Source organism: Portunus trituberculatus, chromosome 18 (assembly GCF_017591435.1).
Source record: "Portunus trituberculatus isolate SZX2019 chromosome 18, ASM1759143v1, whole genome shotgun sequence".
In the NCBI taxonomy this organism is placed as follows: Eukaryota; Metazoa; Arthropoda; class Malacostraca; order Decapoda; family Portunidae; genus Portunus; species Portunus trituberculatus.
This window is the reverse complement of record NC_059272.1, coordinates 1,165,001-1,182,929: the sequence shown is the minus strand read 5'-3', so window position 1 is coordinate 1,182,929 and position 17,929 is coordinate 1,165,001. Positions and strand designations below refer to the sequence as shown.

The following is a 17,929-nucleotide window of genomic DNA, read 5'->3' as shown; positions in this document are numbered from 1 at the left end:
CCTCCACGTTAGGAACTGTCAATTTCAAGTCAACCAGCCTCCACCACAGTGAATGTCTCGCTTAGCATCGCGCTCGGTGTGAACATACCCATAGCAACCAAAGTCAGCCCGACTCTAGTGCGTCGTCTCCAGTGTGAAACGGCCTTTATGGGAATTATAGGTATTCTCTATTGAAGATGTTTGGCAGTTTGCTCTCTCTCTCTCTCTCTCTCTCTCAATATGTAATGCGTAGAATGTCAAGTTCAGCACACACCACATGTCTGGGGCGATGGTTCTTAGCAAGATGTTGGGTAAGGAGAAGGTTGTGCGAGATGGGGGAGGGGGAAAGCTACGTGCGAGTTTTGTTACGTTCTGAAATGTGACAATGCTGGGTGTTTGAATGTGCCTGCTCCTAAAAGATCAATGGAAGTGTTTAGGTTAAACACTACAAAGTTACTTTTTATATTTTCTTTACAAACATGACCATTGTGTGTATAGGATAAAAGAACACAGACTTATGAAAAGTTTTTACTGTCACAAGCTTTATCATTCATATCAAACATGAAGTAACATGAGCATGCAGATTCAGAATTACATCCAAGCAAGATACTGGGGCCAATGCACTCCACTCATGTCAATACTGGCAATCATAATGTGACAAAGTGTGACTTCCAGTAAGTGATGACAATGATGCAAGTCCAAGTCTGTTACAGTTTTGTGTGTCAGTACATTTGGCTGCAATAACTGCTATGAGATCTAAGAAAGAATATTTAGTTCTATCAACACACTGACTGAGCAGCCGGCACTCATTCACAGATTTATACATATTAACAATGCAGCATTCTCAAGGTTAAGAAAACCCCGCCCTGTCCCACTTGATATCACACAGTGCCCACCAAGAGCCGCTGCACCACTACAAGTCCTTGGGGCTCAGGCCACACGGTCTCCTGAACTCCTGCCCTCGTTCATGGATCCACTTGTTAGACACTGCAGAGAGAACAAACATCAGGTCATTTAATGCACTGCTGTGGTGACTGGTCTGAATATCTGTGAGTGCAGCAGTATAAGTTTTTCCTTAAAGTACATAAATATATTACAGAAATCACTGCACAGTTTCACCAAGGCATCACCTATTGAGACATTTCCTAATAGTGGTGGTCAAAATTCAAGGATGAAGTTTTTATCTGAAGCTTAAGTACTGCTCAGTTACATCAAAAATACTAGGCAAGAAAATATAAGTTGCCAGGTGCATGAGTACTGAATAGTATTGGATCTAGGTAGACGTATCCTTACCCCATTTGGTGCCCACCAGTACCGGGCAGGCAGCGTGGCGGGTTAGTTCGTCGCCCTCACCATTGGGATGCAGGTTGTGCCAGAAGGCAGCAGCACCCTTCTTGGGCCACAGTGACAGGTTGATCTGAGGGAACACTGTGGCTCCTCCTGCCTCAACGTCACTCATCTGGAGGGTGGGGGGGAAGGAGAGGCAGCCAATGGTCAGTGCATAGCCACCACAGGCTTGTGTTGGTGCACTACTTCAAGCAAGGTAGTTCAAGATGGTGATTTACCAATTGTGATTTTTTAAGTACATCACAGAGTGATTTACATACTTTAAGTAACAATGTTTCCATAACAAATAAATACCAAATTATAAATATTTAAAGATCTCTGAATATTCAAATTAGCAGCTTACAGACAATTTCTGACAAAAAAGTGAACCAAAACAGCTGGAAAGAATTACCTACATTATGGTAGTCTTTTTAAAAAATCCTAAATTGAATAATGAAAAGTAGAAAGCAGTTGATAACATATGTAAGCAGGGAGCAGGTCAGCACACACAAGCTGTTATGGGTTTGAGTCTTACTTATAGATGTTGTCTGAGAACTTGTGGTGTATGGCTAACATCAAATTTGTTAATCTTGCTGAGACTAAAAAGCAAAACCATATAAGAGATCATGGAGTTATGTTGGCACACTAAACAGCATCACAAGTAACATTATTGTAGGGTGGGATTTGTTGTCAAGCTACTCACATAAAACAATAAAGTTGACATGCGATTGCCCCAAGGGCCCAAGTCATCCTCCTTGTCATGGTCCTGTAACATGCAAGGTCACACACAGTCCTGGGTTATAGAGGGAATCTTTGGTCCTGTCCTTCACTTGTCTGTCATGTCACACCAACAACACAGCAATGGAATTGTCTCAATAATGGAATGCTCAGCATGTTTATTGACTACAAAATTAATGGCTACACTCTTTGCCTGTTTCACTTTTTGGTGAGATTAATGACTCAGGTCTTTATATGTGGCTGCCAGTGCACACAGTATTTACCAATCTTTACTCTTGGGTTATAGCTGTTATGTTTACTTCACTATCACTGCATCTTAGTATATACCATGATAAATTTCTCTACATACAGCAGTGAATTGTGGGTAATGTGACTAAGATTTTATCCTGAGGGAAATGTTTCACTCAAAGCAGCAACATGTGAGGCTTTCAAGGTCAACACTTGGTTAGGCATGTCAATTTTGTATGGGAAATATTTTGAATGTACATATCTTTTTTTTTTTCTTTCTAATCTCTTATGTAAATTTGTCCATTTGCAGTCATTTCATGGTTCTCACATCAAAATGAGTAGAAAGACTGTTGATTCTATTGCTCAGAAAGAGAATTAGTCACATTCAATTAGTATTCTAGTGTTACATCAAAGCATAGGCAATGTTAGTGTGTTATTAGTGTTGCAGCACCAGATGTGATATGCCACATTTCCTGACACTGTGCATGCTGTTTCCTGAGCAAAGCTGCTAGTTGGAACTGTCAAGTCCTGGAGGTGAAAGGAAGATAAGGCACAGCATACAGCAGAGCAGAGCATGTCACCCCAGCCATTACTGAAGTCAGCAAGTCACACTGGCCAGTGTGCATGTACGACATATAAAACGAATGCATTAAAAAGCTGCATCCATCCACTAATGACCGACTTGAAACAACAAAACTTGTGGAACAACAATGTGTCTTGCCTGACTTCACATGGCAGCAGTTTGGAAGCAAGTTAATGCCATGCTCTGTCTTGTGACTGAAGGGGAACTGTGAGGTAACTTTCTCTTATGGAACTTCAACCTTCCATACACATCATGACAGCAGAGCCTTTTCTTGGTCATGTTACCACAAGTGTGTGAGGCGATCATTTGTAGTGAATAAAGGCATTCTTCTATATGACAAAATGAACAATAGTTTTCCTCACAGTTTCCCTATCAATGGTTCACACAGTTAGTATTGTCTGAGGACACAAAATTACTAACTTCACCTTTCATCTACTTACATAGAATAGGAAAGTAGCAATTCTGTTACCAGTTCCTAAAGATTTAAAGGCATCTTTCTCTTCTCGCTGTGAAATGAGTTTTGAAAAAAACATTACTGCAACTGAAAAGACCTTGAAATCTGTAACTAATGGGTACAATACGTATTACAAAATTAGAATAAATGTGAACTTTGATTTTATACCAAGTTAAGAAAATAAATATATTAACCTCTGCAACAATCTCAGCAAACTGCACACCTTGAAATCACAACTTCAGAAGTGTATGTGACAAAAACAAAAATAAAGTCTTCTAATGACCAATACATATTTACTGTGTTTATATTCCAGGAAGCAGATTCTGTTACACACTGTCAGCAGAAAGTGATCCTTAAATTCAGTTTGCTAAATTTAAAAATAGATTCCAATAATGACTCAAGCATGTTTAATGTGTTCTTGTGTGCGACTCACCCGAGCATAGTCAAAGTGAGGCTCGTAGTGACCACCAAGGCCGTAGTTGGCAACCTGGAGCTCCTCGGCAGTGTTCATGTTCAGTCCTGCAATGGTGTGAGGAAATCAAACATGACAACAATGGAAAGTGCTGTGCATGTTACTCGCTCACAGTCACAAAGGTAAAGTGTTGTAAAGAATATCCTAAATAGCAACTATTGTCTTTAAACTCAGTCAAACTTGGCATTTCTTCATTTTTGGTAATTTTTTCCCTTTTCTATTAAGGACAACAAATCAAACATAATGACTTTACTGCACTCAGTAATGAATGAGAGCTATGGTCAGACACTCACATTACAGCTCTGTACAGTGTAGGTTTTTTAATGAAATATAAAAAATCTATTAATGGAAGTGTTCCCTTTTAAGTTCTTGCATGTCTTTACTAAATTATATTACCACAGATTTCATTCCATCAAGACAAAGCAAATATAAATGAAAAATTATTCTTTATCAGGAAGCAGGAGGACAATTTTACCTGTGATGGCAGCCACACGTTCATTGACTGTCCACACAACCTCTGAGTCTTCTGCCTTCAGCCAAGATGACTTGCTGATGCGATAGGATGCTATTTCAAGCTCTCCAGTCTTGTAGTTCTGCACAGTGGCTCTCCTGAACTGTAATGATGAGCACAGCATTACCATGACTAGTGCACTCATTCTCATTCTGTAACCTTGTTGCTGGTTAGACAGTGGCTGCTGCACCCTCAGTGCTGATGGGTATGTGGCTCCTGCTTACCCTCTCCTACTATAAATTCTACATAGATTTCCTAGATCTCCATTACTTCATGCAATACATATTTTATTTTCTTATCATTAGACAGAAGAATGATAGACTACAAATATTTCAAAATAAAGTTAAAATTTGCATAGTATAATATAATCAAGATAATGTGAGATGAAGTCCCAGAATTGAAAATGTTTGCATTGCTTTTTTTCAATAAAATTATTATGACATTGTAAATAAAATCATGGTATGTGACAGAGGAGAGATGACAAGACAACAGCAAGTGAGCAACATCGTGAGCACAAGCCCAACCCTACCCTGTGCTTGACATGTATTGTGACAGTTACATGTTCATACACTTGCAATGTGAACAAGAGCTTCATGACTTATGGAAAGAAGAGAAATGCCAGAAACTTACCAGCGGTGTAGCAAGTTCTTTTATCACTGAAATTTCTTTATCAGTGAGAACATCATGATAAATGTAAATAGTTGGGTTGATGTGTGCCAGCTCAGCCTTGACGGGACCAATCTTCAGGTAGTCACTGGGGCCATACTGGAAAGACAAAGGCACATTACTCACCACTACAATGTTCATGACTCTTTTTAGGGAACTGGCATTTAAGTGGGCCTTTTTTTTTTTTCCCCTTAGTTCTTGCTTAAAAAAAGGAATATATAACCTCATCCAAAAGACACCAGTACTGTACAAATCCAAACATCTCTTTCAGGGCCAAAAATTGAGTATGTACTAAAGATTACCAATATGAGAGAGAGAGAGAGAGAGAGAGAGAGAGAGAGAGAGAGAGAGAGAGAGAGAGAGAGAGAGAGAGAGAGAGAGAGAGAGAGAGAGAGAGAGAGAGAGATAATGATGCAGTACTTGGTAGTAGCAGTGGAGCCTTTTGGAGAGCTTTGGCGACAATCTACCCTCTCCTCGACACAGCCGTTCGTAGGACCGGCGCTCCCTGTGGTAGGCGTCATTGGCCAGGGTGTTCTCTGTCACGGTGTATCCCTGTGGAAAGTCAGGATTCCAAGACACTTTACTAAACTTGCCAAACATCACCTACAAACTTTGACTATCAGCTTTCCTACACTAACCAAGGCATACAGACCTGAGATGTAAAGAACTCAACAGTCAGGAGGAAATAAAAACTCCTTGGTGAAACATCTAAAAACTAACAGAATCACTCTTTCTAGGAACAAGTGTCAGAGTAGGCAAAAGTAAATACACAAGGAGAAACTTTATTAACCAACTGCCTCTACTCCAGCAAGTAATTTTCTTAGTTGCTGTTGTCAAAACCATAACAGTCTTCACACTCACCTTCTCTACAGCCTCCTCATGAAGGGAATCCACATCCTCCCCTCTCTTGCTGGCCTCCTGGTTGTTGAGTGCCTGCTCATAGTACACCTTGTTGCCCAGCGCCCTCTGGTGGTTGGGTCTCTCCAGGAGCAGCTCGTTGGTCAACTTGAGGGCCTGGCGGACATTTCCCTGCATGTACGTTGAGAAGGCCAAGTATTCCAGGATGTCTGCGTGCTCCAAAGTTTTGTTGTTCTCACTCTCCAGGCGAGTGAGGGACTCTGTCATCCACAATGTGGTGTGGTAGTGGTCTCCTGAGTTGTAGCTCTGGCGCCCCAGCTCAAAGCAGTCAGCCGCTACACACCAATGTGGGAGATGAACATTTCAGGACCAGACAAAACACTATGATATGCCATACTTCACTTTAGAATCTAGGAAACATGGATTACAAACCTAATAATTACAAAAGTCACTAAATTCATTGTTCATTTCCATGTTCTCAATAGAACTGAAGTAGTATGTATACACATGTTGATCTGATTCATACAAGGATGTAGAGAGCTAAGTATAAATGACAGCAATGCAGTGCAGCCTACCAGTCAGCTCCCTGTAGGCCTGTTTCTTGCCCAGGATCTGGCCTCGAGCCAGCTGGGCAGTGTCCAGGTTGTAGGTGTCCTGCAGCCGCATCAGTGCCGTGGCCGCACCATTCAAGTCCTCTTCATCCGGCCACCGCAGGAACTCAGCCATGCTCGTCAAATTGTTCAACATTTCTGAAAACATTCCACTATTACAACTCGGCACAAAACATATGCAAGCATACACATATCAAGGCTGCCTTCACAAAATGGGTCAGCAGCCAAAATAAGGCAGGCACCTTTCACCTTCACAGTCACGCTAAATCACTCTAATCTCTTAAACCTTTAGTTCTAATATTTGACTCTCCATCAAATGCTGTGAAGAAATAAAAACATGATGTACATACATATCTACTGTACATGCCAAGTGACAATCTCATTCAGGGTGGCCCCAAAAGACACCACACACTCGTACACACTCCTAGTCCTGTCTGCATGATCTCCTACAAACAGACACAGCAAAACACAAGCAAACACAAAGAGTAAATAAATCATACAGTCCGTGAGCGTCACCTTTGCCCATGGTGTTGTCAGTCATGACATCCTGCAGGTCGGCCCAGTCCACAGTGAGTCTCTTCACCAGCAGGTAGGCGTTGATTGGGTTGGCCAGGAAGTCTTCGGGTGAGTGTGCCGCCACGTCATGGACTCGCTCCATCTCAGTCAAGTCTCTGTTGGAAAATGTGAATTGGCAATAAACTACAAACACAGAAGGGTGAACTGAAAATAATAGAACATAAATTGCAAATACATGAACCCATTCCGTCTTAATCAAGTTTGTGTTAGAAAACCTGAATTGTCAGTGCATTAGACTCAAAAAATGAGAATATAGATAAATTTGAAATATTTCCTCAAGCACAAACTTTTTTAGTTTTTGAAGTTTTTCTTCTTGTGCAATGATGAAGTTCTCGATGGCTCTGATCATCTCTCCCTCCGTGGTGAGCAGGCGACTCATGTCTGACATGGATGTGAACACCTCCCCTCGGCAGGGCACTGCCAGCACAGCCACCACCGCCACCACCGCCACTGCCAACCACCCCATGGCTCACCTGCAACATAACAATTATAATTAGTAACCAAGATTATTTACTTATAATCTTTACATGATATATTTCAACTACAGATATCATAGCATACAGTAATATTAATACAAATGTTACAGCTGTGGAAATTTCCATTGTATTGCACACAATATCAGTGTTATGGGTTTGTGTTGTGACTGTATGTAAATTGTAAAGTCACGCCAAGGGATAATCAAAATAAATAAAATGGAGAGTAGAAGTGAGCAGAATGCACATTTCTCTTGTTTTGATGTGGTGAGCAAGCAGCAAGTCTCACTTTTTATCTATCTGCCAGTAACTGCCAACAACTCTACCAACCTACAATGCATTCTTGCCACCCTACCAGTTTTTCTTAGTTAAACATGGTAAGCCAGCATGAACTTGGACGATGAGAAGAGCAACAATGAAATCAAAGAGCTCGACCGATACAAACTTAACCTAAGCTAGCACTCAGATGAAAAAGCAAATGTTACTTCAGTATTATCCATCAAAAGGCAGTAAGTATTCTTAGATCACTGAATTCACCTACATACACACAACCTAACGTAGCCACCAGTTTCTGTGAAGTGAACAAATACCCACCACACACCCACACACAGAGACACTGGTGACCCTTCAATACCACACACCACGAGACACCCCATGCATCCACCAGTGTCTATCGTGCCATACCCTCCCCTGTCTTGCCCTTTACCTTCCGTGCGGGCGTGTGCGTGGATGTCAGCCCTGTCCCTACTGTGCGCCGCCCCCACCCCTAACAAGCAAGGGAAGGCAAGGCAAGCAGTGCAAAGATACGCAATGCAAGCTGCTACAGGAGTCAGCTGGGTGCCGGGGAGGACCATTACCGCCCACACCATGGCTACAGGGACGCAGGAACCCCACACTGCCACACACTCCGCCAGTCCACGCCTCTCTCTCTCTCTCTCTCACGCTGGTTTGTTGACATGTTGAGTGTGCGTGGGAAGCACTCGCTCGCTCGCTCTCTCTCTCTCTCTCTCTCCTGTAAAATGCTAACATAACATAACATACATAATAGGATAACAAAGGGCCACCAGGGCCCATCTAGGTTATCCTGTATCAGTCGCACAGCGACCTCGTCAACAGTACTTTAAAGATACACTTACAAGTACACAATACATTATATACTAAATATTTGGCCCATTAACAGGGCTAAGTCCTGCAGCGAATTCCTCCACAATCTGAGTGAATGGCGGGTGTCCTGGCTCTAAGGGTTTTGGGTTTCAAGAGAGAGAGAGAGAGAGAGAGAGAGTAGTAGTAGTACTGTAAAGTGAAGCACGGAAAATAATTGACTCTCTCCTTTGCCGTCCATTAATCTCTTCATTGATTTTCATCTTTTTCTTTTCTTCTTTTTCTTCTTCTTCTTCCATACCAACTCTTTTTCCTTTCTTTCTATGCAATCCTTCCATATATTTAACTTGTCTTCTTCTTCTATATCTACTATTTTTTCCCCTTCCTTCTTATGTAGTCCTCCCACATTTCTAGCTTGCCGTATACTTCTTTCCACCAGTTTCCACATCAACCAGTCTTCAGACAACGTAGATTACTGTTTACCCTTCTCTCGATTTACGCGTGCAAACCAATTCAGTCCCTGTTATTTGCATTTTTCTCCTACTCTACACCTCTGTTACATTGGCTGCTAGTCTCCTCCAGTCATTCCTCTCTCTGTCTGTCTGTCCTTCCCTGTCACCCCGCTGCTAATGTTGGTCTTAGTATTCTCTATTTTTTTTTTTTTTTAATTGCGTTTAAATGTTTTCTCTGTGATTTTTTGTGTTTCTCTTTCTCCAGCTGTGAGTGAGGAAGTGGTTGGTGTGATTGGTAATTCTATCCCCTTCCCGTGCTGTGTAGTGAGCTGTATTCATGAAGAGGTGGAAGTAGGTGACCAGGTGCAGCGTGTCCCAACCCCTACACCACCACGCAAGTGACGCAATCTTCAAGGCTTTCCACGCGATAAATACTACCAAATAAAGATATATTATTAGCAAGATTCCCAATGTGTTTTCCTATTGGTTTATTTATTTATTTATTTATTTTCAAGCTGTAGTATAAATGTCAATATAGATTATGATTCTTGGTTGTTTTGTGTGTTTCATTCAGTCCCCACGATCTTTCACTTTTTTTTTTATTTTTATTTCGTGTATTACCAATCTATTAATTACTATTTTTCTTATCTATCTTTATCCAAGTATACGTAATGTGTAATGCCATTGTATCTGCGTAAATATGTAAATGTCACCATATTTTACATCTTATACTCGACTTTTATGATATTCTTATTTACTTATTTATTTTTTATTTCTTTCATTTTAATTTATTATTATCTTTCTTTTTTTTTTTTTTTTACTGCATTTTGTCAGTTCATCTGCAGTGCATTCTGTCATCTCAACTAGCGCGGCACTGTGTGGTGTTCTTCATTTCAAGCGTGTGACCGTGTGGCTGTGTGTATTACCATCATGTAGGATAAAGGAACACACACACACACACACACACACACACACACACGCGGTAGCTCAGTGGTTAAAGCGCTGGTTTCACAAGCCCGAGGACCGGGGTTCGATTCCTCGGCTGGGTGGAGATATTTGGGTGTGTCTCCTTTCACGTGTAGCCCCTGTTCACCTAGCAGTGAGTAGGTACGGGATGTAAATCGAGGAGTTGTGACCTTGTTGTCCTGGTGTGTGTTGTGTGCCTGGATCCCAAGATCGGAGATAATGAGCTCTGAGCTCGTTCCGTAGGGTAACGTCTGGCTGTCTCGTCAGAGACTGCAGCAGATCAAACAGTGAAACACTCTCTCTCTCTCTCATGCGCAACCTCGGTAATGATGGAGCAAGACAGAGTTACACAAAAGACCAGCCATGCGCAGTAGCTACTTCGTATTTCCTGCGGGGATGGGGGATAGGGGATGGGAGGTGGGGAAGATTTGGGCTGTGGTTAAGGGGGAGGGGGAGAAGCGGGAACTTGTAGCATCCAACTTTCGATATAAAAATCTGCTGTTTTTCTTGTATTTTCATCTCGTGTCTCTAAGTTTCGATATTAAAAAAAATTGTTGTGTTTCTTATATTCTAATTATCTCGATATAATAATTTTGCTGTTTTTCTCGTATTTTCATCTCGTGTCTTTAACTTTTGACAAAAATCAAAGGTGTTGCTTATATTTTCATCCATCTCGTGCCTCTAAGTTTCGATATAAAAAAATTACTGTTTCTTATATTCTAATTATCTCGTGCCTCTAACTTTCGATATAAAATTTTGTTGTTTTTCTCGTATTTTCATCTCGCGTGTCTAACTTTCGATGTAAAAATCAAAGGTGTTTCTAATATTTTCATTCATCTCGTGTCTCTAACCTTCGATATAAAAACTAGAAGTGCTTTTCATATCTTAATCAATTTCGTGCTTCTAACTTTCGATATAATAATTTTGCTGTTTTTTCTCTTATTTTCATCTCGTGTCTCTAACCTTCGCTACAAAAATTTGCGGTTTCTATTATCTTTACACCATTCTCGTATTCATTCTTTCTACTCTTCCTCCTTCTCTTCTTCTTTCTCCACCTTTCCGCCCCTATTCCCTCTTCTCCTTGTGCATCAGAAACCACGTTGTCTAATTCAATATAAATCTGTGATGTTTCTTCAATTCTTATATCATTATCGTATCATTCCATCTCCTTTCCTTATATTTCTACCTCGCTTCCTCCTCCTTTTCTTCCTCTTTCTCCTCCTCCTCCTCCCAGTCTTTCTCCTTTCTATCCTTATTTCTTCAATCCATCCCTTTCCTTTTTTTTTTTTCTATTTATACCATGTGGGCTTTTCACGGGAATTTATGAGTTAAAGGGGGTACTTTGGGGGGTACCTCCTATCTCAAAGCCCACCCGCTAGGAAAGCATTGCCCCAAGTGAGGAAGCCCAACCTACATTCGGACCGTGGACAGGATTCGAATCCATGCGCTTGGAGACCCCTCGGACCCCAAAGCACGCATGGTTCCACTGTACCTTATACTACTACCTCGCTTCCTCCTCTTTTCTTCTCTTTCTCCTCCTCCTCATCTTTCTCCTTATTTCTTCTGATTATTTCACTATCCACCGTGTTAAATTCATATGTATCATTACATTCACTATACACTTCACTAATAGTATCATTGTAACCTTCACAAATATCTTGCTTATAAATGTCTACTTCTTTCCTTCTTTACGTAATTTCCTTTTTCTTTCAAACTTCAAACTTCTCTAGAAAATACCGTGTTAGATCCATGCGTGTTACATTCACTATATATTTCACTAATAGTATCATTCTAACCTTCACAATATCACACGTTTGCTAATGAATGCCTACTTTTTTCCTTCTCGTAATTTCCTTTTTCTCTCAAACTTCAAACTCCTCTAGAAAATAATACGAATGAATATAAATACCTCTTTCCTTATTCCTTGACCTCTTCAGTACCATGACGCATTTCCATATTCATTCTGCTTACTATTTGGTGATTTTATACAGCTTTAGAAACGTATGTGGTGATTGAAATAGTGACGACTTTGTTTATTAATCTTCTGACCTCCTTAGACCCTTCCTAATGTCAATAAAATCGTCTGATCATACTCAAAACTCATGGTAAAAATGCGTTTAAGTAATGGAGGGGTTGAAACTTCCTCTTCCCACGATAGAAACCTTCAAATTCTCCGATAAAAAATATGAATAAATAAATCAACGAAGCACAAGAAAATTTAAAACAAACAAAATGAAAAAAAAAAAATAAATAAAATAAATAAAAAAAAAAATGCAAATATAAACTCAATTTCAACGAACGAAAGCATAAGTGAATAGAGAAGCTACATAAACCTGAGCTTGTCATGCAACACACACACACACACACACACACACACACACACACACACACACACACACACACACACAAGAAAAAATGGAGGCTTAAAAGGGTAAAGGAGCTGTGCCGTCGTAAAGGTCAAACGTACCCTGAAAACATACATAACTGAAATTTACCATGAAAAAACATAAAGGAAGTATTACACCAGAGAGAGAGAGAGAGAGAGAGAGAGAGAGAGAGAGAGAGAGAGAGAGCATAAGACATCAAACATACACGTGGTATTCTACATGTCTGTTTCTTATTTCTCCCTGTCGTTTTTTCTCTCTCTTTTTCTCCATTCCCTACTCTCCTTCCTATCTTTCTTCCTGGTCTTTTTTTTTTTTTTTTTTATCTCGCCTCGAAGAAAAATGCACAACACCCGCCGTGGTGCAGTGGAACCATGCGTGCTTTGGGGGTCCGAGGGGTCTCCAAGCGCACGGGTTCGAATCCTGTCCACGGTCCGAGTGTAGGTTGGGCTTCCTCACTCGGGGCAACGGTTTCCTAGCGGGTTGGCTTTGAGATAGGAGGTGCCACAAAAAGTATCTCCTTTAGCCCAGAAATTCCCGTGAAAAGCCCACATGGTATAAAAAAAAAAAAAATACGGACAGAAGGAACCCTACGAGGAGCTGCCGTCAGTTACCAAGGCGAGGGAGGACTCAGCCACCAATGACAACCACGTCCACTCCTTTACATAACTGGAACCACCTTTTTGTGACACCTCTCACCTGGGGGATTATGAAACACTTAGCCATACCTTCTCAGCTACGTTCAAAAGGCTCTAGATGAAGTGACACAGGTTTCCAAGTGTTTTTTATGGCTTTAGTGACAGATTAGCGATTTTTTTGTATTATTAATAAGGGATGCACTCTTGAGAAACCGATTAGTCATCTCTGTCACAGGTTTTCAAGTGTTTTTTTTTATGGTTTTAGTGACAGATTAGTGAGATTTTTGTATTATTAATAAGGGATGCACTCTTGAAAACCCGGTTAGTGGCCTTTGAGAAACAGCCGTGGTGAGAGCTGAGCGTTTTTAAATTCTGAAACACTTTTATCTTCACCTCCATTTCATTTAAACGGTTCTAGTTGAAGTGACACAAGTTTATAAGGTTGTTTTTATCGTTCTAGTGACTAATTAACAAGATTTATATATGATTAACTGGAGAAACACTCTTGGGAAACCCGGCTAATCATCCCTGTGGCTTTGGAAAACAGTAGTGGCGAGAGAGCAAAGTGTTTCAGAACACGAACGCTGCTGAACATTTGAACGAAATCTAATACCACTTTTTACACACTTTATAATCCATTCCATTAATCACCACAATGTATCTAACTCTAATGGACACTTCTTCAAAATCGCGTCACCCAAACGCTCACTGTACCATAGTAACGCAGGTAAGGGCATGAGCTAGATAGAGAAAGGAGGGACGTAATGTTTTATGGATAAGGAGACTGCGAGGACTAGGCCAAGGCGACAGAGGTTGGGTTGCAAATTGATAGAGAAGGAAAGGGACGGCAGGAGGTATGCAAGGAATGGGATGGGATTCAAAGGAGACAAGAAGAGAGAGAGAGGAAGAAGATAAGATGGGGAAAAAAGGCAAGAAAGGACAAAATACAGTACAGATTTAAAAGGAGTGAATGAAACAGGAAACAAATTAAGATGAGCTAGAATGGGATGGGAAGAAGACAAGACAAGAAGAGAGATAAGGAGAGAGACGAAGAAGATATGATGAGGAAAAAAGGCAAGAAAGGACAAGATATAATACAGATTTAAGAGGAGAGGGTGAATGTAACAGCAAAGAAATTGAGATGAACAGAGATGGGATGGGAAGAAGAAGAAGAAGAAGAAGAAGAAGAAGAAGAAGAAGAAGAAGAAGAAGAAGAAGAAGAAGAAGAAGAAGAAGAAGAAGAAGAAGAAGAAGAAGAAGAAGAAGAAGAAGAAGAAGAAGAAGAAGACAAGGAGAAAGAGGAAAAAGATACGGTGAAAAAAAAAGACAAGAAAAGACAAGGAATAGAATAAATTTAAGAGAAGAAGATGGATGAAATAGGAAAAAAAACCGAGATAAACACTGATCAGAAAAAAAGAATAAGACAAGAAAGGAAGAACTGGAAGAAAAAAAAATAGAAAAGGAAGGAGAGCAGAGGACCGAGAGAAAAAAAAAAAAAAAACACGAAAGAGAAATAATAGACAAGTAGAATAACAAAAAAGACAGAGAAGGGAGACAAGGAAAACGACAGAAAGAAAATGGGGATTACAGGATCAAAAGACGAAGGGGAAGGAGAGAAGCAAGGAATGAGGAGGAGCGTGAAAGGGAAAGGGAAGGAGTACGTAATGGGTGGGTGGGAAGATTGGGAAGACGGGTTAGGGAGGTTGGGGAGAAAGGCAGATGAGAAGGGAGAGGGAGAGGGAGAGGGAGAGGGAGAGAGAGAGAGGGCAGGGGCATCTTACGACCTCAAAGAGAAAGGTAAAGGATGGGGGAAGAGAAGGGGAGAAGAACCTGCATGGCGGCCTTACAGGAACACAACGCACCACGAAGCCACGAAACAAATACGCATCGGTAATCGCACTGAAATTTGCGTAGTGAGTGAATGCAGAGCGCCACGCAGGGAAGCTTGAGATGTATACACGTGTTATCAAGTGCTGGGTGTATTGTGGCCTCTCTTCTCTTTTGTATAATAGGTAAAATAAACATATTACATTAACGACATCACACACACACACACACACACACACACACACACACACACACACACACACACACACACACACACACACACACACACACACACACACACACACACCAAGAGGGAACTAGAGGTATGTATTATGGGTATGTCAGGCGTATTATGAACTACTCAAATCCACGGCAAGTCAACACGTGCTACATCAAACCAGAGAGAGAGAGAGAGAGAGAGAGAGAGAGAGAGAGAGAGAGAGAGAGAGAGAGAGAGAGAGAGAGAGAGAGAGAGAGAGAGAGAGAGAGAGAGAGAGAGAGAGAGAGAGAGTGAGTGAGTGAGTGAGTGAGTGAGTGAGTGAGTGAGTGAGTGAGAGTATCATTGTTTCTCACTACAACACAGATCCAAAGAAGAAGATTGCTGAGAAAAAAAAAAAAAAAAGAAAAAGGAAAATGTACTGAAATAAAAAAAAAAATAAATAAATAAATGAAGCAAAGTAAGACAAACCTCCGATGAATCACACCAACAGACAATACAACACAACACAAACGAACACAAAGAACACAAGAGAGAGAGAGAAAGGTTAGTTGAACATCCCTCCTGACCTCCACTATACTCACCTCAATGAACCCAAAACCCGCCCCTAGACACACGTTAGGTAGTGAGTGAGTGAGTGAGTAAGGTGGCAGGTGTTGTGATAGCCTGACTCCCATCTCTCACTTCACGGCTCACAACATCTTGGCCCGTATTCCGAAACGCTCTGCCCTCTCACCACGACTATTTTCCAAGGCCACAGAGATGACTAGCGGGGTTTTCAGGAGTATTTTCTAGTTTATAATGTAGAAATCTTGTCGCTCTGTCTCTATAACCGTAGAAAAAACGCTCTTCTCTCTCACTGCGACTATTTTCAAAGGCCACAGAGATGATTAGCGGGTTTTTAAGAGTGCTTCTGCAATTAACAATGCAGAAATCTTGTCACTCTACCTATAGAACCGTAAAAAAAAAAAAAAAAAAATCTCCTTAAAAAACGGTTTGCTTTCTCACCACGAGTATTTTTCAAGGTCGAGACGATTAGCGGGGTTTTCAAGTGTTTCTACAATTAATAATGTAAAAATTTTGTCACTCTGCCTCTAGAACCGTAAAAACACCTTAAAAAAACGCACTTCTCTCTCACCATGACTATTCTCTAAGACCATAGTGATGACTAGCGGGGTTTTCAAGTGTTTCTACAGTTAAGAATATTGAAATCTTGTCATTCTGTCTCTAGAATCGTAAAAAAACACCTTGAAAAAAAAAAAAAAAAAAAAAAAAAAAAAACGTGTAAATTTAAATAAAAGCCTTTTGAAAGAGTGAAGGTGAAGCACGGCTGTTCGAGAATACGAGCCAGTACTGACACTCTATGGTTGACACAGCACTGGCCACCCCAACACGCCGCGAGAGCCAGCTTACTCACTCAAGCGGTGCTCAGATGACATGTTAACTGGGACACATTTTTACCATGAGTTTTGAGTACAATTAGACCATTTTATTGACATCAGGAAGGGTCTGTGGAGGTGAGGAGATTAATGGCCACAGTCTTCACTATTTTAATACCCCCACATGAGTTTCTGAAGCTGTATAAAACCAGCAAATAGTCCCCAGAATGAATATAAAAAGGCGTCATGATACTGACGGGGTTAAAGTGCACGATGGCTGCAGTATTTGTCTAGTTAACTTACATCTCTAACTTCACGGTAAAGAAACACGCATTAATTACATAACATTGACTCCTGTGCCTCATGCCAATTGTCACTTATATATTTTCCTTTTACATTTTTTGGTTTTATTTACACTTAATTTCGTTTAACCCCTTCAGTACCATGACACATTTCCATATTCATTCTGGTGACTATTTGGTGATTTCATACAGCTTCAGAAACTCATGTGGGGGATTAAAAGAGTGAAGACTGTAGCCATTAATCTTCTGACCTTCATAAACCCTTCCTAATGTCAATAAAATGGCCTAATCACACCTAAAACTCAAGGTAAAAATGCATCCCAGCACTGAAAGATTAAGTGTACATAGTTTTGGTATACGTACTCTATATATATATATATATATATATATATATATATATATATATATATATATATATATATATATATATATATATATATATATATATATATATATATATATATATATATATATATATATATATATATATATATATATATATATATATATATATATATATATATATATATATATATATATATATATATATATATATATATATATATATATATATATATATATATATATATATATATATATATATATATATATATATATATATGTAAAAGAGAGGGCTAGCCAAGGGCAACAAAATATAATGAAAAAAAAGCCACACTTGAATGCTGGTTCTCTAGAAGGTAAGAAAGGGTTAACCAAATTAAGGAGCAAATATCTGGCTACTTCCCTCTTGAAAGAAGTCAAAGGCGACAGAGAAAGCACTGAACATTTAAATCAGCACACACTTATGTAACATTACGCCTAGTACGACCTCGATTGACGGACGATCACTGACCTCAATCCACTCCAGATCTAGTTCGTTGTGTAAGTCATCGCAATCACTCAGGACGGATCGCTGCAGCTGGCCAATGAAGACACTGTTGCAAAAACCCTCGACACTGGCTGGCCACGCGGGGAACACATACACTCACACACACACACACACACACACACACACACCCAGGAGCCTCCCCTTCACTCGCCGCCAGCCACCACTACCACCACCACCACCATCAGCAGTTCGGAGCTGGACGCGGCGGTGCAAGGAGGCAAGGAGACACAGGAGGTGTGGTGTGGACAAGCGTGCTTCCACCATCACCACCACCACTACCTCCTCCTGCTACTACTGCT

At 40.4% G+C, this 17,929-nt stretch overlaps 1 protein-coding gene across 7 annotated transcripts in view; it reads right to left on the bottom strand.

Annotated features, from left to right (window-relative positions):
* Positions 1–494: 494 nt before the first annotated feature.
* Positions 495–17,929, bottom strand: part of LOC123505891 (prolyl 4-hydroxylase subunit alpha-1-like) — a 94,715-nt gene continuing 77,280 nt past the window's right edge. For 3 of the 7 annotated variants that reach the window (XM_045257731.1, XM_045257733.1, XM_045257734.1), the window contains 12 exons: positions 7,290–7,475; positions 6,943–7,097; positions 6,391–6,564; positions 5,819–6,150; positions 5,378–5,509; positions 4,922–5,056; positions 4,256–4,394; positions 3,742–3,827; positions 3,295–3,360; positions 2,009–2,071; positions 1,273–1,438; positions 495–966 (listed from right to left, as the gene is read on the bottom strand). In XM_045257731.1, coding sequence (XP_045113666.1) covers positions 893–966; positions 1,273–1,438; positions 2,009–2,071; positions 3,295–3,360; positions 3,742–3,827; positions 4,256–4,394; positions 4,922–5,056; positions 5,378–5,509; positions 5,819–6,150; positions 6,391–6,564; positions 6,943–7,097; positions 7,290–7,468 — 1,701 coding nt within the window. In that variant the 5' untranslated portion in view covers positions 7,469–7,475 and the 3' untranslated portion in view covers positions 495–892. Of the gene's footprint in view, positions 967–1,272; positions 1,439–2,008; positions 2,072–3,294; positions 3,361–3,741; positions 3,828–4,255; positions 4,395–4,921; positions 5,057–5,377; positions 5,510–5,818; positions 6,151–6,390; positions 6,565–6,942; positions 7,098–7,289; positions 7,476–8,181; positions 8,324–17,929 lie in introns of those variants that run through there. The other 4 variants (XM_045257732.1, XM_045257737.1, XM_045257736.1 and 1 more) reach the window with 4 other exon arrangements.